This window comes from Acomys minous (genome assembly GCF_964271855.1).
Source record: "Acomys minous genome assembly, chromosome: 2".
In the NCBI taxonomy this organism is placed as follows: Eukaryota; Metazoa; Chordata; class Mammalia; order Rodentia; family Muridae; genus Acomys; species Acomys minous.
Genome location: NC_140484.1, coordinates 21,783,580 through 21,806,107, shown reverse-complemented (window position 1 = coordinate 21,806,107; position 22,528 = coordinate 21,783,580). Strand labels below are relative to the sequence as shown.

General features: G+C 45.2%; 1 protein-coding gene across 4 annotated transcripts in view; it reads left to right on the top strand.

The window, feature by feature from the left end:
- PLCE1 (phospholipase C epsilon 1) overlaps window positions 1-22,528 on the top strand; it is a 284,075-nt gene that overhangs the window by 176,648 nt on the left and 84,899 nt on the right. For all 4 annotated transcript variants that reach the window (XM_084754874.1, XM_084754873.1, XM_084754875.1 and 1 more), the window contains 2 exons: window positions 18,535-18,680; window positions 21,075-21,333. In XM_084754874.1, coding sequence (XP_084611000.1) covers window positions 18,535-18,680; window positions 21,075-21,333 — 405 coding nt within the window. The remainder of the gene's footprint in view (window positions 1-18,534; window positions 18,681-21,074; window positions 21,334-22,528) is intronic.

The window sequence follows — 22,528 nt, the reverse complement described above, 5'->3', positions numbered from 1 at the left end:
CAAGTGTACCTCTGGGTCCCTGACAGCTAGAATTACATTTTTCAGAGGTAGGCTGCCAAAGATGGCACTTCTGATCCAGCCCCACTGGAAACAGGCTCTTGCTGCTTTTATCAGCCAGCCAGTACTCCCAGCAGCATTTTGAGGAAGTGTCTGGAATACCACCTACTTGTTCATTCAGTCATTCACCCAGAAATGCTGATTGAGTGCTATGCACTGTTTTAGGCTCCAGGGATCCTGTAGTAAAAGCCAAACAAGATGCTGACTGTTGTGGAGCTCACAATTTAGTCAGACGAAGACAGGATAAGTTGCAAAATTACATGGATTGGTAAGTATTGGGCAAGACCTAGAAGACACCACCTGCTCAGATAATAAGGATTCCTATTTCTAGCTGAAAAGGGTCTCCATCACCTGCCCTCTGTCATGTGCTGTCTGGGGCGATGCAGTAAGCAGATCCCGGTTTCATCCACCACTTTCCACCAGGAGGACATCATCTAAGCCTGGTCATGAGGAATGTCAGATAGAAAAGGCTGGTGACCATCCTACAGAACGAAAGGTCTCGAGGCTTTGAAATTACATGAGGACATGAAACGTGGGGGATGATGGAAGGACTTTAGGATGGAAGAGACCAAAGAGACCTGAAAACAAAATGCAACTACTATTTGCAACAGCAGCAGCAGCAGCAGCAGCAGCAGCAGCAGCAGCAGCAGCATCTAAAAGCTCACTGGACACATGGCCTCCTCGGCCCACATCTCACTCTCAGAGGAGTCATGATTCTCATTTGAACAAGACCCTCAGCCACTCCTGCACACATCTAGGTCCAGGGCCCTACACACAGAACTTCATCAGAATAACTCAGAAAACCTTTATCGGGACAATTTCTACGCCCTGATCTGTTGACCTACATCGGCAGAACTGCAGACTCTACAGCATGGTGTGTAAGCCTGGATGCATTTTAACATCTTTCCCAAGTGGCTCTTTTGTGTGCTACATTTAAGAATCCTGGGTCTCCAGATGGTATTGCCATTTGTAAAATTATCCAAAGTCATTCTAGCCAGATGTCAGAATGCAGGCTCAGAGCCACATTAGTTGTCACCACGACTCCTGCTTTGAGCACCGGTCCGTGACCCCAAACTAATACTGCAACACAGTCGTGGAATGTAAGTAAATATTGCTGACTCGTGTTTCAGGAGTTTTCTAGAATGTTTAAGTGGATTTGAAAAATACTTTTTAAAGGATTGTTTGTTCAAACATCATTCTCTTTCCAATCCTTGTTTGGCATAGAGTTTAATCAGATTTGCAGTGGTGAGTGTTCGTTTTAAGGTTGTATGTTTCTTTTCTTCCAGGGCATGTAAACCAGCACATCTGGGTTTTATCATTACAATACTAAAACAAGCCCATTGATTTTAGGAAATTTAGGCCAGATTTTATATGCCGCAGGTGTTGGATGTATTTAATAGAAGGCTGAATCTACTTATTTGTAGTTTAAAGGTTAAAAAAACTATGCATACCAATTTCATCTCTGCAAAGTGCTTAACTAAACATTTACATATTTACTACATCACCAAACACTTAGAAAACTGGGAGGAAAGAGAAAGACATTTCATAGTTAGATTTTTATGAAAATATGTAATTTTCAGATATTCTTCATTTTATATACTTAACTCTCATCAATCTTTTGCTTTTGCTTTCTTCTTAACACCTATAGATTTGCCTGTGGTTTATCTTGGCAGTATCCTTTACTAGGAAAAACAGAAAAACAGAATCTGAAGCCTGATCTAAGTACAATGTGGGCATGTTCCACACCTGTGTATAGAATTGATGTCATCTAGCTGAGAACTCAGAAGGACACTACAGAGCCAGCAAGAAATACGCAACAAGTCACTTGAAAGTTGCCCTTACAAATGTAAAGAAACAGCACATGACATGTAGCCACCTCACCAACTCAGATGCCACACTTAGAAATTCTTGACCATGCAGCTATTAAGATTAGCAAAAGTTTTCTTGCTGGGCTTCCAGGGATAGAAAGCGCTTTTATATTGTTTCTTTTCAACCTGTTATTCTGCTCATAGCCTACCTTTAAACTGAAGACAAGGAAAGGAGACTAAGAAATTGTATTGTGTGGTTAGTAAACACTAGGACTGAGCCAGCACCCCTGGACTCTTCACTGCACCTGGGACAGGATGCCCGCCCAGTCAGCAAGCCCAACCTGCTATCTTTGGTTCTTTGGGTTTGGCCTGACGGTTGGTTTTTGTTTTGTTTTGTTGTTGCTTAGTTGTTTTGTTTTGTTTTCATTGATAGATGTCATCTTCTAATACTTCAATGTTGTGTTTGATTTTGTTTTGTTTTGTTTTGTTCTTTTTCTGTTTCCGTCATCTACACTCTAAACATTTCCCATGAGAATATTTCTTCAACATGATTGCTAATATTCACTTCTCTCTACAAGGAAAGCAAGGCTGGTGTGTGGCTTCTCCACACTTTCTTGTCAAGATATGTAAACCCTTAAATTGTCAGCCCCCCCCCCCCGCCCTGCCCCAGTGGGTCTGCCACTTTCACAAGTGCTGTCAGCAAGCCCCTAATCTTTGATTGACTGCCCTGAGAAAACAAACAGGCTTTTATCTGCCCATTCAGTCCTGCAGATGATGACCCCAAGTCTCCAGAACAAATCTCCTTTCTTAGCTGCCAGTTCACCTCAGCCCCACCTAAGACCAAGGATTTGCCAGACTCGGTCCTCGCTCTCCACATAACTGTGGAGAATGTCCTGTCCATTGGCTAGATCAGAGTAGGGGTTCAATGGTTCCTGCTTGTATTGTCCTTGGTTAGTGCAGTAGTTTGAGCAGCCTCCCTGTGCCCCGATCCACCCATCACGATGTTCTTCTTGTAGGATTCTAGGACCCTCTAGATCCTTCTATTTCCCCATTTTCCTGTATTTCTCTTACCTAGAGTCCCAGTAGGATGTCCTCACATCTGTCCCAATCTCCTGGTAAGTGAAAACTTTCGTGGGACATCCATTTTGGGCTAGTGCCCAATTATAAGTGAGTATATCCCATTTGAGTCTTTCTGCTTCTGGGTTAACTCACTCAGTATGGTCATTTATAGTTCCATCCATTTGTCCACAAATTTCTGGATTTCCTTGTTTTTAATAGCTGAGTAGTATTCCATAGTGTAAATGTACCACAGTTTCCTTATCATTCTTCAACTGAGGGACATTTAGGCTAACTCTGACATGAACTCTTGTGCCCCATATTTGACTACTTCCCCTTGGTTGGGAGGCCTGGTGGCACTCAAAGAAAGAATAAGCAGGCTACCAAGATGAGACTTGATAGCCTATGACCATATAGTGGGGGAGGAGGTCCCCCTTGGTCACAGACCTAGGGGAGGGGAATAGGGTGAAAGCAGGAGGGAGGGAGGAACGGGAGGGTACAAGTGATGAGATAACAACTGAGAATCTGAATAAACTAATAAAAAATAAAATAAAATAAAAAGACCAAGGATTTGCCTCTCTGCAGCTCTTAACCTTGAGGGTGCCCACTGAGCCCCTGATGGCCTGTAGGTGCTGACAGCTGTGCCCTCCCATTCTGAAGCAGAGCCTAAGCAGGAAGTTATCAGGACCTTCTTGCTTTGGTCCCTCATGTGATCCTGTTTTCCCTGGAGCATCCCTTCTACACAGTTCTGTCCTATTTCCATCCTTGCTCATCCTCTTTCTCCCATGGCCCAGTCTACAGGGCGCAGCTGGCCTTTCTCTCCAGCTGGAGCTAGAGGCAGAAGTTGAAGCACTAGCACACCTGAAGTCCTGCAGGCAGGTCTGTTGCCATAGCGATCTCTTGGATCACACACACACATACACACACACACACACACACACACACACACACACACACACACCAGACTGTTGAGAGATGTTGTGTCCTGTCAGGTCCTGAGCAGGGTACTCCTTTTTACATTGCCCACTGTCCTAGGCTTTTGCCCAGGCATTGTCACTAACTCAAGGTGGTTATCTGTAGCAGTTGCTGCCATTCTCAACCCCAACCCCTTTCTTGCCACCAGCAGATCGTCCTGGCATGCTTCTCCCAGCTGAGCCTATTTCTGAGGACCCACAGCGGGAAGGCAGGTGCATCAGAGCTTCTTCACACACTTGTGCCTATAGGATGCTCAGAGGTCAGGACACCTGGAGCCTAGGCCCAGCAGTGACACTTGCTGAGTGACCTTTACAAGACATCTAAACTTTCTTCCCTCTATTTGTCTACCAACTTTAAAAAAATGAAATAAATAAAATGTAAGGTCTTTTTTAAATTGGAGAATTAAATTTTAATTCTAAAATCCTTGCTGATTACCTGCTATAACGTAGATCCTGGTAAGAACTGGTCTGTTCTCTGGGAAATCGCCTCATGGTCACCTTGACTGTGAAACAACAGCAGCCTATGTGCATCTGCCTCACTTTGAATTATAAGGAAACCCTTCTTTGGTGTCTTGGACTTAGACTTTTTCCAGGGACACACCTATTCTGAATCTGAAGCACCAATCATAAGACACTACGCTGCCCTTCCTGACTAGCCCACCCTCTTACAAGCTGCCCCACCTAAGCAGTCTCTAGTGATGAAGAAATAGATTCTCAGGATGCCAGATTCAAGTATCAGATCTGCAAAACTGCCACTGGGAAGGAGCCCTGGGCTGTGTCCACACCAGGTGAAAGGGGCTGGGAGGGGCCTGAGGCTCATGTTCCAAGCTCTTTCTAGCTGCTTGAAGAAAGGGGGGGTGGAATTACACAGCCCCAGGAACAGAGGACACAAGGACTAACTCATCCTCGAAGATTCATCACTCTCATTAGCATCTTAAAGGTTCCAAGAAATCCTTCCAGTAAAAAAATAAAATAATAATAATAATAATAATAATAATAATAATAATAATAATAATCTTTTTCTAATCCCAGTGTTTCCTGAACTTATACTGCTGCAGACACTCTCCAAAAAACAAGTGACATCTGGGAGAATATGTGCCCTGGAGCATAGTTTGGGAAACATTACATCAGAACTCTGCTGACCTATTTCTGTCTGGGGTCTTCAGAACAGGGTGGAATAACACTGGGCTATTCACTGAGAACCTGCTAGCCTGAAGAAAAGGGGGGGGGGATTTTAAGTTGTCACATCAAGTATCTGTCTGTTGACATCTCAAAAATCGAATGCCACAGAGGGCTCTGCACATTCGGACAGGCAGCAAACGGGGAATGAGTTTTAAGTAGTGAGTAGAGGCGTGAGAGCCGGCCTTTGGACAGCTGTTTAGCAGTCTGAACCGAATTCTGTGCCTCCAGCCTAAATGTGATTGATTTTCCTTTGCTTTGCTCCACTAGGGTAAGGACCCTTCACATGCCCCACGGTCTCATAGCACACTCACTGTGTACTTTACAGCATCTGTAATTGCTGGGGAACCTCGAATTTTTCTACCCTGTGCTCAACGTGCACGGCTCTGTTGGTTGTTTTTTTACACAGTGTCAGGATGCATTCTTTCTCCCAGGAAGATTAGTTTTGTTTTTGCCCACTTTTTTTTTTCCTTTTAAACTTTTAATTTGTTTTGCCTTATTTTATATGTGTGGTGGTTTTCCTGCATGTATGTCAGTCAGTGCACCACATGTGTGGCTGGTGCCCATGGACCCGTAAAAGGGTCAGGTCCCCTGAAATTGGTGTTACAAATGGATGTGAGCCGCCATGTGGATGCTGGGAATCCAAGCCTCTGGAAGAGCAGCAGGTGCTCTTCACTGCTGAGCCTCTCTTAAGCTCCTACTTCCGTTTTTAATAAATTACTTTGTTGTTTGTTTGTTGTTGGTGTTGTTTGCTGATTGTGGGGTCTCACTCTGCTGCCCCAGCTTATCTAGAACTTGGAAGCTAATGTGGTCCTCCCGATGCAGCCCTCTTGAGTGGCTGGGACTATGTGAATGCACTACCATGACCAGCAATGACTTCCTTCTCAAAAATCAGGAACAACATTCAAATGGCAAGTGCCATGTGGACTTGAGTGCCACCCCATCCAACCTATAACTAGACTCCCATGCAACTAGTCCTTCTGCGACCCAGGACCGAGGTTCCAGGTAGCAGTTTGGGAGTGCCCACCATTTTTTGCAGGGCTTCTTCCTCTAAAAGTACCTCAAGCTGACCTCTTGCTCATCTGCCTCCAAGCCCTCACCGCCAGCTTTATTTAGACCACATATTGATGGGTTTATTTTCTTGTGTGTGAGAGAGAGATGGGAGGGAAGGAGAGGCAGAGAGAAAGAGACCTCAGTTCCAGCTGTACCCTAAGCCTTGCTAATATGGTAGCCATGAAACTTAACTTCCAGGAGTGAACCTAAGGGGTTGGGGGCGGGGATGGGGGTGGAGTGTTGTAGTTTATGTACTTGTTAGTTTTCTTTCTTTTTCTTTCTTTCTTTCTTTCTTTCTTTCTGTCTGTCTGTCTTTCTTTCTTTCTTTTCAAGACAAGGTTTCTCTGTATCGCCTTGGCTGCCCCAGACTCATTTTGTAGACCAGGCTGGCCTTGAACTCACAGCTGGGAATAAAAGGCGTGTGCCACCACGCCCAGCTCTTTGGTGTCTTTTCTTGATCATTCTCTATCTTTAAAAAATAACCAAACAAACAAACACCCACATTTGTTTATTTATATATGGATGTGTGTAGTCAGGTGCCAAGGCACACATGTAGAGGTCAGAGGACAACTTGTGGGTGTCATTCTCTCCTAACATAGGGGTCCCAGGGATCAAACTCAAGACGTCAGGCTCGGCGGCAAATGCCTTTACCCACTGAGCCATGTGGCCAGTTCTCCAACTTGATTATGTAAAACAGTCTCTCAGTAAAGTGAAGCTCAGCAATTAGGCCACACTGGTTGGCCAATGAGCTAAAAGGGTCTGCCTGTCTGTCTCTCCCCACCCTCATCACTGGTATTACAGGACTGTACTCCCAACCCCTGACTTCTTAATGGGTTCTGGGGATCTGAACTCAGGACTGTATGCTTGAGTAACAGGCATTTTAACTGCTGAGCTGTCTACCCAGCCCTATTGGTAGGCTTCTTGTGAAGGTTTGTTTCTACTTTCTTCCTGCCTCCCTTTGCTTCCTCTTACTCGGCATTTCTAAGAGAAACGAAAAATCATTCTCCTGCAGGTACTTATCTTTGGGAGGAATGAATCTGCAGTGGTTAAAAAAAAAAGTCTCAGCATTTCCATAAGGACTACAGTGTGAAGAGGGAAGTGTTTATTATTTTTAACTATCAATACTTGTTGGCATTTATTGAGATGTACATAGCTCTGTGCACTGGAACCTTTTTCATATATCATCTCTTTTATTAGTCACCATGGCCATTAAAATGGAGGACATTTGATTATTCCTCGTTTATAGGTGAAGAATTTGAATCTCTGGGTAATTAAAAAACTTAATCCGGATCACAAAAATTATGAGAGGCAAAGCCAAACAAAACAAAATGAAACAAACAAACAAACAAACAAACAAAAAGAAACTGAACTTTGCTGGTTTTGGCTCCAAGTCCTGTGTTCTCTGCCATCTGGTACACTCTCCTCTCTCCCTGCACAGGTTCTCTGCCCATGGGAAAAGAAGCAAAGATTCTGGGATTCATTTCATCAGTTCCCCAGTAGATTATATGCCCAGATCACCCTATGTATATATACGGAACAAACTGACTGGTCTTCTCAGCAGTCTATAACACATCCCTGTGTCTAGCAGGGCTGGGAGGCAATCGATCTCTGGAAAATGTCAATGCCTTTTGTTTCTTCCCACAAATCTGTCTGAGGGGACCATCTGGCAACACATGCAGACTTTTTTGTTGTTTTTCCTCCCGTCCCCCTTTCAAACTGACTGGTGGTGTAGGTTGAGGCCTTAGCCCCTCAGCTCGCTGCTCACCATCTGCATAGCAGAGGCTGGAAGTTTGTGTTTCATACCAAGTGACCTAAGACCTTTCTGGACTTTCTCTCACTTACCTGTGGTGGGTGTTGACCTGCTCCGGGGTTCAGCAAGATTCACAACACATCTCCAAAGCACCTGGTCCCTCTCAGTAATCCTGTCAGACTAACTTTACTCCTTCCCCTTCCACAGAAAGTTTGGCCTCTTGCCAATAGTTTCTCCAACCAAAAGACACAGCCAGGCAACCTTTGAATGGGCCCGAGACATTGCAGAAAAGAAATGAGAAATCTTGCACTGCCTTCTTTCTCTAGTACTAAAGTGTGTTTCCGGGAAACAGAACCTTCTAGGATGATCTCAATTATCTATCAGTCTCTGTGTCTTGCTTCCCCGGATGTAGTTCCCCAATGCTAGGTTTTTTTTTTTGCGGGGCGGGGGGGGGGGGGGGGGAGGGTTAAAGAGCCAGCTGACAGGTGATTGTGATGGGACACCATCAGATCTGGGGGTCAAGGATCTTGCCTTACTTTTCATACTACAGCCACCAGTGAGTGCCCTGGCCTGCCCGGGTGCGTGGGTCATCTCTGAAAAGGATGGCACTAATAGGGAGTCAGCTGTTGTGTTTCACGCATAACACGCAAATGAGATGTTTGTGAGCACCCGACACCCATGCCAGACCTGTGCTGGGAGACATGAGCAAAGGAATCCTGCTCCTTCAGGTAGCTCCTTCTCCTATGAGGGATAGTGGTCACTGTGCAGGATAGTTACAGCAGCTGCAAGTTATGTTAGCACAGAGGGCCTCTGAACTCTGAGAGCATGGGGTAGGCTTCCTAAAGGACTGGAAGTCTACTAGATGGAAAGATGGAGGTGAAAGAGCCAGGGACTGGAGACAAGATGGCTGTGAGGAGGCTTTGAGCCCTCCCAACAGATGTGTCCAGTTCACTCTCATATATTTTCTGAACAAGCAATGAATGTCTGCGTGTAGCTGCAGAGATGGTAGGCAATGCCAAGCCCAATGAATAATGGTGTCTAGGTAGAGGATAAAGCAAAGAGATTTTAGATCTCATCCCATGAAACATTGGGAGTTCAAGAACCAAGTCAGGCCAGCAAAGTCTGGTGTTGGGGAACCCTTGGGGGTAGGCCTGCCCGGGCTGATCCCGCCTCTGCCACTTGCCAGCTCTGTGACTGAATCCCTCTTGCTTCAGTCTTTTAAAAGTCAAGAGACATAGACAGGCCCAGCATGAGCTCCTTGAGTCTTTTGTTCCTGGGAGTGAATTGCAGGCTGCACTCTCTCACGTGCCTTCTCCCACACACTTTTTCCTCTTCAAGGTTCTGGAACTCAGGGAGTCCCCTGCCTTCTTTTTGAGACAGAAGAGTGACCAAGGAGGATCTTTAATGAGCAACAAGCAAGATCAAGTGTCACAGCCCTTGTACATTCAGAACACAAGCATTCTGCTTCTTAAAGATCTCTGACCAGCTGTATTTGTCAGACCTTGTAGCATCCCCACCAAAGTCTTTGCTAAGAGGCCTTTAAAAAACAAACAACAACAACAACAACAAAACAAAAACCATGAGCTCAGAATGGCTCCCCAAGGTTCAAAGCTATAATGAATTCATTGTTAATTCCTATAAGGGAAGATGGAAGGTATCAGAGCCTGGTTGTTTAAAAGCATATCTTTCATTTTTTGGTTCCTTCCCTAGTTTATAGGCATATAACCTTGGAGCCACTCTGAACCTCGAATGCCACTTCTTAAAATGGGAGCAATGTCAGTATCAGCTCACAGGGCTGGAGAAGTAGAAGAAAGGCTGTGTTTTTCATGAATGCATGTCTAATACAGCTAAGCTACTGCTCTTGTCATTGTGGCCTTTGAAACCAAGCGAAGAGGCACTGGGGAGGTTACCTCTGTGATGGAGCACAGACATAACACACACATGGCCCTGGCTGAGCTCAAGGACCAAAAAGAAAGGTGAAGAAATAACTCACAATAGGATCAGGCTAATTCTGGGCTCACAAGTCCCTCCCTGCAAGGCTTTTCACATGAGTGTTAGTTGTGGATTTTAACCTCATCATACTTAAAATGAGATACAAACAATCAAGACCCTATTGTAGAAGTATCAATAGCTGTTTGTATAAACTAGGGTATTAAGAGATGAGGCTGATTTTTGAACCCCACTCTATTACTAGCTTTAGACTGAATGGCCCATTTAATTTGACTGGGTATGGTGAGAGAGAAAATGGATGCTGCCTCATAGCTGTTGGGGGTTCCCCCAAGCCCGCTTCATTAAAAATGATGCTGGTGCATCTCAGTCAGAATCTGCTCTGTATCTGATATCAAGGCACTGAGTAGCTGTGGGTACAGACCCAATTTCTGAGTATCTAAGGAATTTACAGCTGAAGAATTCAGGAGTAAACAACTGCGTTTTGCTAAGTACGGACAAGAGATTCTTCTAGGAACAGGAACATGGCCAGAATGTGCTCTTACCCTAGGAGCTGCTAGTGCCGAGAAAATGGGCATGCACACAGCTGGCCTCGTTGCAGGTCAAAGTATGCAGCCCGATCATGCTTCGGTTTCACTGCAGTCCTTCCTGCCCACATGCCTCAAACAGTTCCCAGCAGTGCCCAGTCGTGCAGAAAGCGTAAAAAGAGTGATGCTGACACGGAGATGTAAAGCCCTGGGCGGTGTCTTAGTTAGGGTTTCATTGCTGTGAGTAGACACCGTGACCACAGCAACTCCTATAAAGGAAAGCATTTAATTGGGGCTCAGAGGTTTAGTTCATTATCATCATGGCGGGAAGCATGGCGGCATGAGCCGGAGAAGCTGAGAGTTCTGCGTCTGTATCCACAAGCAGCAAAAGAGAGAGAGCCTGAAACTGGCTTGAGCTTCTGAAACCTCAAACTGCCCCCTGGACACACACACACATGCATGCACTTCCTACTCCAATAAGGCCACATGTCCTAATCCTTTCTAGTAGTGTCACTCCCTATGACTTTTGGGGGCCATTTTCATCCAAACCACCACAAAAGGAAAACTGGGACCCAGCATCATTAAAAAACAAAAACAACAACAACAGACTTCCAGAGATGCAGTGTATGAATGAAGGCAAAGGGTACCTTGTATTCACCCAGTGAAGTACTATTTTATTTGTTATTTTTGTTATTTTTCTCCCACACGTCTCCAAGTTCTAATCTTGTTTCCTTTGGTCCAGCGTGGTGCAGGGTACATAGCAAGTCTCTATTAGAAGAGAAAGACTCACCTTAAACCAAAAACGATTTGTCAGGATTTTCTCCCCAGTTGCATTTTAGCAACAACTCAATTGAAAACTGCTCAACAACATCACCTCTACCCACGTAGATTTTTATCTATGGAGTGGTTGGACAGTTTCAGGTACACCTGGGTCTAGGAATTGAATGAATGAAGTTGGGTAACTTATAACTTTAAAATATCGTTTTGTTCCTAACAAGGAGTCGAGAGAAGGTTCCCCGTGAGCTATCCTGTTGGGAAAGGATCATGCTCAGGGTCCTCACAGATTCTTCTGGTCTCTGAGGTCTATATCTGGAACTCAGCCACCCCATCCCTCACATAACAAGACTAATCATAGTCATAGCAACATCTGCTGCCATGGTCACCCAGAACACAGCCAGCCAGCTCTTCTCTACACACAAAGGGCCATTTCGCTCTCACGTAGCTTCGTGAGGTGGTACTGTTGCCATTTTACTGAGGAGGGAACTAAGGCTCAGAGCAGCTAAGCAGCAGGAGAGCTGAATGTCAACTGCAGCTCTAGTCACCTTAGTCGCCTATAATTTCCTACTCCTTGCTGGCTCCCTCTGGCTTCTACCTAGTCCCAAGTAGGCCCTGGTAGTCAGGATGAGGAAGAGGCCAGAGCGGCTGGTCTGCAGTATGAGACTGTCTCACAGGCACTGTGCTCTGCTCTGCATCCCAGGATGCCCCCAGAGGACATTGAACCCTTAACCCATTCTTAGACTCTGGTGCAGTTAGGAATCACCAGAGTTTATCTGAACGTGCAGGTTCCCAGGCCCTGCCCTGCCCTTAGAGAGCCTGGTTTCTAAGTCTGGGTGAGGCCTTGGTATCCACATTTGAACAGACTCTACCATCACCGGTAATTCCCATGTGAGCGTCCCACATTTGAGGAGCACAGGGTAGACATGGACACGTGTGATGATGCATGTGTGGGCAGCCTTGGTCGGCTAGGGCAGTGGTGAGTGTGCAGTTTCCATAGTTACTGGAGAGAAGCTTTGTTCAACTTTCACTGGCCTCTGTATATTTCACCATTTGAGCCCAATCTTTGCCATTAGAGAGACCAGCTATCCATGGCAGTACATCTTTCTGACTACATTTATGCTGGCATATGTAAAACCCTTTGGCAGAAATTCATCTGTCTCCTTTTTCTGGACCTGGGAACAGCACTAGGAAGCTTTTAGGCTTTCCCCAAATATAATTCCTGAGCTCTGAGAATCCTCCCTGCCCATGGCCTCCTGGGACTCTGGGTGGCCAGAGGCACGAAGCATCCCCGTCCTAGAAATGTGGGAACAATGGTCTCTGTCCTTGAGAACTCAGGGTCTGCTGAGACAGACGGAGAAGATCCATGTGAAAGTCAGGCACACAAACAAAACAAAAACAAACTAGATGCACACATGCGTGCAGCAGTGAGAAGCCCATACAATGCAACCGTGCCCTCAAAGTTCTACATCAGGTTAAAGAGATCGGGAAGGAACTGAATGGAAGGCGCCAGGTCAATCACAAAGGCTGCCCTTCCCAACAGAAATATGCATCAGTCATTCCTTTGTTCATCCACTTGTTTTCTAACTCTCTTCAGACTTACAGGTGGTAGCTCTCAGTGAGCCACTGACGTGATTCCTTACTGTAAATGCAGCAGGCTTAGCGTCTGCCTTCATGGGAACACAACACCAAATGTGCACTTGGTCAGGGTGGCATGGGGCATCAGAACATGTGCACATAGGCCAAAAGAGAAGTCAGTGATACCTTTAAAACAGTGATGATTTTTATCAGGTTCCTGAAGGTAGGCTTACCTCTCCTTCTGGGGACCAGAGAACAAGAACAAAAGAGTTCTGAATTATTTGCCTCCCCATCTTGACTTGTGTACCAGTAAATGGACATTTCAGATCTCTAGTTTAAGGCTGTCCATATACCCCAGAGTGCCCACAGAGGACATTGAACCCTTAACCCATTCTTAGACTCTGGTGCAGTTAGGAATCACCAGAGTTTATCTGAATATGCAGGTTCCCAGGCCCTGCCCTGCTCTTAGAGAGCCTGGTTTCTAAGTCCAGGTGAGGCCTTGGGATCCACATTTGAACAGACTCTACCATCACCGGTGATCCCCATGTGAGTGTCCCACATTTGAGGAGCACAGGGTAGACATGGACACATGTCATGACGCATGTGTGGACAGCCTTGGTCGGCTAGGGCAGTGGTGAGTGTGCAGTTTCCATAGCTACTGGAGCTATGCCACCTCATGGCCCCTGTGATTTACAGTCAGGAGGACTAAAACATGTAAAAGGTCTTTATGGGCCTGGAAACTATGGGCTTGGGACCATGTGGACATTGATTGTGGGAGGCACAGTTCCACAGAGGAGGGATGATCTAGGAAGTAGCCTATAGAGTGTCGTATCCTCTTCACCTACAGACTTCTCCTAGAGGGGACACAGTTGGCCAAGGGTCAGCGAGGGCCCCTCTGAGGTATGGGTCCTTGGTGACAGATCCAGGGGAAGTTCTTCCCAAAGGATAAGTAGAAATGAGCTAACAAGTTGGGCATAGGAAAGCCTTCCATAGGAGGAATAGCATCCCAAGTTCCCTGAGATGAACAGAAGCCTGGTTTAACTCTAAAAGTAAGGGTGTGAGAGGTGAGATAAAGCTGGCAAATGGACTTGAGTCTGTGCGCCAAGAGAAACATCTGACTGTATACAAGACAGAGACAAGACATAGTCAGCCAGGGAACGATCACTTTGAATTCTGCAAGAACATTCCTTCCTGATTGAAATGTGATGCAACCAATATGGTACTCGATGTGGGAAGACAGAACAAGATGTTCAGTTTGGCTAGGCCTACAAGTATTAGAAGGAGCATGATAAAGATGATGATGATGAAGAAGAAGAAGAAGAAGAAGAAGAAGAAGAAGAAGAAGAAGAAGAAGAAGAAGAAGAAGAAAATGATGACACACGTACTGGCATACCACTAGTTATACCCACGAGGTAGGTTGAGGCCTAAGGTTTGTAAGTTCAAGGACATATTAGACAACTTTCTGAAACCCTATCTCAAAATAAAGAACGGCCAGGGATGTAAGCTAATGGTAGAGTGCTTGTCTAGCTTATGCCAGGCTCCGAGCTCAATCCCCAGCATAGGAAGAAAAGTTGGAAGGGAGGAAGGAACAAAGTCAAGGAGACACAGAACAGGCAGGCAGGAAGGGAAAGAAGGAAGAAGGAAGGAAGGAAAAGAGGAAAGATATATTTGGAAAGGAACAATTGTAGAGAAGCTTTGGGTAGTCATGGTCCATGGGTAAGGGTCATCAGGGTGAGCACGAGCCTCCTGGGATAAGCTGTTAAACTGAGGAGCTGGAGAGATGATTTAGCAGTGGGGAGTGACTTTCACATAACCAAGAGTCCTAGAGTGCCTGCTAACTCTGGCTCCTATCTAATGCATGCGCTCGCACAGAAACTCACAGAGACAGGCACATAGAAATAGTCAATCAATGAATCATGTTTATGTACACAGGAACTGAGCCAAGACTCTGCGTCTCTGCTCATTCATGCTGACCATTGAAATTAGGAAAAAGAGTGTGCTACAGGTAATGCCTCGTGCTCTGGGTGTTCCCTAGAGGAGAGGAATAGGACTGTGTGTGTTTTCATGGTTTCCTTTGTGACTGATACCCTGAAACTCTTCCTGGCAAACCCCTCTTCTCTCCTTGGTAAGTGTAACTGCCATTAATGTTACAGCCAACATCTGATACTACCAAAATTTTTTGTCTTTTTTTGGTTTGTTTATTTTGTTTCATTATTAACTCACATCACTTAGCACCAATAGAATCATAAATACCCTTTGCCAGAATTGCTCTTGTAGTTTGTAAGCTGTGTGTGTGTGTGTGTGTGTGTGTGTGTGTGTGTGTGTGTGTGTGTGCGCACGCGTGAGCGCATGAAGGGGACACAGGGGGAGTTTATGATAACATTGCTTATATAATCTCAACAACCAGGGGCCCTGGGGACTCACTCTCACGGATGGAACAGTTGGTTTAAATTATGTTTCCATGTGAAATACGGTATTGCTATTTTTTCCCTAGCATGTGGGAAAGTGTATGGGAAATGATTTGACTGATAGGAAATAAATCTGTGTGCGTGATCAGGGTTGAGACACAAAACAAGGGGAGTGTCTATGCTGCTCTGAGAGGAAGGGCTCTCCTGGGTGAGGGTTAACCCTTTCAGTCCACTACATGGTGGGAGAAAAGTCAAAATAGTTACCGTGACTTCCAACACGAAAGGCCTAAAGCCATGGGACAGGCAGGAGCTGGGTGACTCCAAGGGAGCTGTTTTAAATGTTCAGGATTCCGTTTCTACTTGTAAAAAAAAAAAGTTTGACTCGGTTCCCATTCTGGGTTAAGGTCCATCAAACGCAAACCAAGCTAAAGGAAGAATTGGCTAGCAGCAGCAAACCACGGCCAGACTGTGTTGGCAAAAATTTCTTCTTGGTCCAGCAGAGGCAAGGTTTCATGAAACAACTGTTAAATGGTGAGGAAACAAGCCTTGGAGACCAAGCAAGGGGTTTTGCTGGCAACTGTGAGAGCGCTCAGTTCTAAGAACGCCATAGAATTCCTAGGGTGGTGAGGGAAGGGCTCACCTTGGTGAACTGATTCCAGGTCTGTTCTTGTTTTGAATGGGGCCAGCGTTCACCAGAGCAAGAAGATAACAGATGGGTATATTCAGAGCCTTCTGGGTATTGAAGTGACAGCCTTTAACTTCCGCTCATTTCAAAAAGGAATTATCAGCACCTTACTCCAGTGCACCAACCACCTGCATATAGCCCTGTTTCATTACTACCCTGCCCCGTTGCCACTATTTCCCTACTTGTTTCTGTGGAGGGGTAAAAAGGAAGTGTTGAGCATCCATCCTATGCATTGTAGTTTGGGTTGGGTTTTCCTTAATTATCTTAGGGATACCGTTCTTTGTGTATTTTTCTTTAATTCTGTCTCTGTCTTCAAAAGTGTAGCTCCCAATTGAGTGCTTAGGACAGTGACTTTCAACCTTCCTAATGCTGTGACCCTTTAATATAGTTCCTTATGTTGTGGTGACTCCCAGCCATAAAACGATTTTTGTTTCTATTTCATAACTTTAATTTTGCTATTGTTATGAACCCTAATGTAAATAACTGCATTTTCTGATGATCTTAGGTGACCCTGTGAAAGGGTACTCAACCCCCAAAGGGGTCTCAACCCACAGCTTGAGAACCACTGGCTTAGGAGGATCTACCCAGGGCCATGTATAAAATAAATTATCACCTTTCATCATCTGAATAAAAGAATACTAAACAGAGAGTCCTAGTTTTTCAGTATCATGGCCCCATAAGAAACTCGTTTCTCCTCTGAGACATATACTCTTTTTGATTGTGTATTTGTTTTAGTCTTGTTTTTTATTCATTTCCTTTGCTTTGTTTGTGATGCTGGGTATGAAACCCAGGGCCTGGCAAGCCAAAGAGCCTATATCTGAAAAACTGGCGTTGGGCATCCCTCTGTGGTTGGCTGCCGGCACTGATCATCACTAAGTCTTATTGTTTCCATTTGTGGGCAGTGTGCCCCTCTACCTTGAACTCCTATTTCCTCAGAAGTCTGGGTCACCATGAACTCTGTTCCGGCCTCGCTCTCGCACAGGCTGAAGAAAGAGTTGTTCCTTAGGTTTCAGTTCTTTTGATGACCCATATGCAACTAAGTGATCAACAATAGACAACTGGGCCACCCTACCATGAGTTAGGGGAGGTAGAGAAAGCAACTCCACTTAGACTTGGACAGCAGTGGCTAAGTACCAGGATGAACAATAGTAAAATAATCTTAGAGCATAAAGAGATCATTTAAACACTAAATGTCATAAGAGGATGTAGATGTGAATCACATGCTAAATTTTATACTCTGGTAGAAAAAAAAAAGCCACACTAGAAAAAAAATGAGCTGGAGCCAGCAAACTCGAGATTTCCTGTGTGCTCACTCAGTGGTGAAGGCTCTATGATGCAGCTATCAAATGTCCATCCCAAGGCCAAGGCAAGCTGTTGCTACCTTTTTTGCCTGAGGCTCTCCAGCAAGCCTCTTGGTTTCTTAGTCATCCTTGACATTGAACTGTGTGAGACATATGTGAGGTGTCACAGTCAAAGTACTTAGAGTGGCTCCTGGCACATAACAAGTGTTGGTGTTTCCTCTTCTAGTTCTTCTGTCATTGAAGAACATAATACATTAGTATGTATAAGAGGTTGTTCCAAGCTTGAGTGATCCTGTGGAAGAGAGGGAGGGGGGATCTTAGGAGCTAGAGGAGTCGAGGACATCACAAGAAAACCCACAGCATCAACTAACCTGGCCCATCCGGGCTCATGGAGAGTGAGCCTATTGGGACTGACCTAGGTCCTCTGCTCATGTGCTACAGCTGGGTAGCTTGGTCTTCATGTGGGACTCAGAACGGCGGCAACAGGGCTGTCTCTCACTATGCTGCCTGCCTCTGGGACCCTTTTCTCCTGCAGGGCTGCTTTGTGTAGCCTCAATAGGAGGAGATGTGCCTGGTCTTAATGCGACTTGATATGCCAGGGCTGGTTGGTAGCCATGGGAGGCCTCCCCTTTTCTCAAGCGAAATGGAGGCTTGGTAGATGGGGTTAGAGGAGGGGAAGTGTGGAGGAACAACTGAAAGGAGACGAGGATAGGGAACGCTGCAGTCCAGATGTAAAGTTAATTAATTAATTAATTTTTCAAAAAGAGAATATTCCAAAAATGTTTGTATTTTTTGTTTGGTACCACACACTTTAATTTTTTAAAGATTTTTATTTATTTATGCATATACATGTGTGTGTGTGTGTGTGTGTGTGTGCGCGCGCGCGCGTGTGTGTGTGTGTGTGTGTGTGTGTGTGCGCGCGCGTGCGTGTGTGCATTTGTGCACATGAGGTCATGCCATGGAAGGTAGGTGGAGATCAGAAGACAACTTGGTAGATTTTATTCCCTCCTTCCACCATGTGGCTACCAGGGATGGAAATCATGATTTGGTGGTCAGTGCCTCTACTTGCTTAGCTGTCTTACCAGCCCTGATACCACACACTTCTTGCTTGATAAATGTTTTCAACTTATGAGCTAAATGCACTGACTACACTTAATCTTCATGGCCCTCACTCACCCGTCTTCCATCATGGATATCTTTCTTATTTCAAGATGGAGATGAAGATGCAGACAGATCTAACTGCCAGGGGCCTTGGAGCAGCAGTGGAGCTGGGCTTCACATTAGAGTTCTTTGCTTACTTCTTTTCCTAGTCCCAAACTGATTTTTTAAACAATATGTGTGTGTGTGTGTGTGTGTGTGTGTGTGTGTGTGTGTGTGTGTGTGTGTGTGTAGTTTCTGAAATATGTGTTCAGTGAATGTCCGTCACTCTCCTTCCAGGTGAGCTCCTGGGTAACATGGCTGATCCTCACGGCAGGCTCCATGGAAGAGAAGCGGGAAGTCTTCTCCTATCTGGTGCATGTGGCCAAATGCTGCTGGAACATGGGCAACTACAACGCGGTCATGGAGTTCCTAGCTGGCCTCAGGTAAGGAAGTATGGCCATCTGGACAGGTTCCTCTTAGTCAGACAGCTCTGCGGGAATTCCCTGGACAGCCAGCAACACTTACCAGGACGGGCAACCAGCAGTGACCATGAAGGGGCGATACACTACTTTCTTCTAGCTCCACAGCCCCTGTCCCTCAAAGGGAGAGGAGAAGTCAGAGCAGGAACGCTAGCAAGAAGAGCTCGGAACAGAAACCTGGGAGAAACGTTCCTTGCCTGCTTAATCCTGAGCTCATACTTAGCTTTTTGGAAGCAATATTTTTATTAATTCTTTGAGAATTTCACCCAATGTGTTTTCAATATATCCACCCCCAACCCCCACCCCTGACAACCTTCTATAACTACCCTCTTCACCTCATCCTTTCCCTTCCCACCCAATGTTGAGATTTCTTTTTCTTTTTTCTTACCCCATGGAGACCAGTTGTGTCACCCAATGAGAAGTAGGTCCTGACCTAGAATGGGGTCAGCCTACCAGGGATCCCATCATGGCAGGAAACTTAACTTCCCCTCTGCCAGCAGCCATCAAATGCCAATAGCGCCTCAGCTAATGACGGGGTTTGGGGGCCACTTTTTCACATGCATGCTGGGATTGTGTCTGGCTGAGACTTGCACAGCTCTTGGGCATGTTGTCACGGTTGCTATGAGTTCATCTGTGGGCCTGCCCTGTTTTATCTGCAAGACGATTTCCTTGATGTTATCCACCACTCCAGCTCTTACAGCCTTTCTGCTCACTCTGTCGTGAGGATCCCTGAGGAGGGATATGACGTGTATGTCCCCTGCAGGGATAGGCACTCCACAATCTCTTCCTCTGCACATATTGATCAACTGAAGGTCTCTGTGCTAATTGCCATCTATTAAGAAGTTTCCCTGATAAAGGTTGAGAGATGCTCTGATCTATGGGTATAGCAATCCATCATTAGGAGTCATTTTATTCTTGTGTCCATTTAGCAAAACGATACTGCTAGACTCTCTCCTAGTGTCTATGACCGATCTAGTCACAGGATCTTGGCTCCTTTTTTTGTTGTTGTTGTTTTGTTTTTTACTCATTTACCTAATCACTTTACAGCCTGATCCCAGCCCCCTTTCTCCTCTTCTCTCAGCCCCACCCCCCCACCCCTCCCCCATTCCCTCCTCGCTTTCTTCCCAGAGAAGGGTACCAACCCACCGTGGCACTTCAAGTTGCAGAAGGACCAAGCACATCTCTCCCACTATGGTATTGGTTTCATCTCATGGAGAGGGCCTTAAATCCAATCAGAAAGTGGTTGGCTACTCTTATACTATTTGTACCACTATTGTACCAGCTCGGAGAAGGATGCTGAGGCTGGACCGTCTTACATTAATTATCAGTGCAGACAGACCCCCCACAGACAAAACTGATAGAGACAATATCTCAATCAAGGGTTTCCTCTCAGATGTGTCAAGTTGACAATTAAAGCTATCTAGGATACCATGTTACTATGAACTAAATTCGCTGAAGAAGCCACATTTTTTTTTACTGAAGAGCCAGCAGACTGACCTTGGCAAACTAGAACATGGTGACTGTGGAGAGGAGAGCTATTGAAAAATCAAGAGTCAACACTCTCTTAGACTGTGTTTTGTCTCTTTTATATCTGTTTACTGCCAACCCCTGTATCTGACATAACATTGAAATGACTCCTGGGTAAAACGTTTGGAATGTATTGCTAAGCCCTAAAGCTAACACTGTCATAAAATAGCATTTGAAATCTGACAAAAAGGTTTCTCTACTTTGTCCACCCCGTCTAGCTGCAGCTCCCAGCCACGTGTACTGATGCATGAATTTATTTTGTTCATGTAGCCTATTCCATGGTGGAGCATGTCATTAGAGAACTCTAAACCTGTGCTTCTGAGCCATGTTCATTCATATTTGCACAGAATAAGCCATTTTCTTACATCCTTTGAAGAAGTCATTTTACATCAGTGTTATCAACCTTGTTTTCCTCTGGGTAATAACTACCAGGAAGACAGCATTTAGTTTTCAGCTCTGAAAATTAACCTTATTTGATTTTTAATCTTTCCTATTTAATTTTTAAATGTATTATTACTGTGGGTATCACATATGTGGGGGTTGCATGTGGAGGTCAGAGGACAACTTTATGTTTAAGTTTTCTCCTTCCCCATTTACATGGGCTCCAGAACCCAACTCAGGTCCTCAGATTTGTACAAGTACCTTTACCCACTGTGACAGCCCTAACTTTGTAGTTTATTTTACATAAGTAATATTCTTGTCATCTCAGGAAGTAAATGAAGATGGAAATCCTAGTAGATAAAAAAGAGCACTTAGTAAATGACAATAAGCTTGTGCGGAAGTCTACCTACATGCTTCAGGCTTAAAAAATATGTCATTTGTTTACAAAAGGTCAAGGAAAGTTCTAAAGATGTGGCAGTTCATGGACCAATCTGACATCGAGACCATGCGGAGCCTGAAGGATGCTATGGCTCAGCATGAGTCTTCTGTGGAGTACAAGAAGGTAGTGACCCGCGCCCTGCACATCCCCGGCTGCAAGGTAGTTCCCTTCTGTGGAGTGTTCCTGAAGGAGCTCTGTGAGGTGCTTGACGGTGCCTCTGGCCTCCTGAAGCTCTGCCCACGGTATGGCTCCCAAGAAGAGGCTTTGGAGGTAAGCTTTTCCAAGTGGGCAGTCCCTAAGAGACGCCCCGCCCCCCACCGGCCGGCTATGGGAAACCACTTCCTGAGTCTAGAGCAAGCCTTGGTATGTTGTTTCTGGGCAGAGAAAAGGTCTTTGACAGTTCTGGAGAAAGCAACAGCAGCTGTTTGGAACTCGATTTCGTTTCATTGGGCTTAATGTGACACTGTTGAGCACAAAGGGGAAAGTGCTGATGGATTTTTTTTTTCTGATGGAATTTTGTTGCTTTAATTTCAAAAGTTGGTAAGTTTTTTGCTGTTGGGAAGAGCTATCTAGACTCAGAGGGGAAAGTCAAATGAGATCAATAACTTCCAAATCAGTGGGTGGAGGAGGAGTGGGAAAGCTAATGTTGCCTTCTCTTCATGCGTGCAAGAAGATGCCAAAAAACAAAAACAAGCAAGCAAAACCAAAAGTGGTGCCTCATCCATACACATTCCAGGCCCGGGCCCTTCCGCCCCACCCCCTGCTCTCCGAGGCCTCTGGGTTTTCCTCTTCACTCCTGCCACAGTGGAGGGGATGGTGTAGGCTTCAACCCAGGACACTGCGCACTAAGAATAAGGGGCCCTGAAAGGCTCAAAATAAATAAGGAAACCTCCCTCTGAGGGGTTTAAAGGTGAAATAGAAGTCATTTTAAAATGTGTTAGGGAGATTTTTGAGGCATAATGTATTTGGAAATCTCAAGCCCAAACCCAGAGTTATTCACATTCCCTTCTGTAGATGACAACACTCAGTACTGACCTGCCCCCATACACACGTACACGTACACATGCATGCACACACACACACACACACACACACACATTCACATGCACACACACACACACACACACACACACACACACACACACACACACACGCATGTTCCTTCTTACTTGAAGTGGGAAAGACTCATAAAACTTCAGCCTATTTCATGTCACCTGAGAACAGAGACATCATTTGGTCTAGGAAGATCCGAGATCCCCTGGTGTGGACGGGTGATACACACTACCTGGTATTTGCTTGGTCTTACAACAATTAGTATTAAAAGTCCAGTAAATGAAAAGATGGCTTAAAAAACAAACAAACAAACAAAACAAAACAAAAAAAACAAAAACCTCCCAGTGGTGAAAAAGAAGTACTGCCTCTCTTGACTGAGTTGTGGCTCTCCTCTCTGATTCTGGAAGCTTCC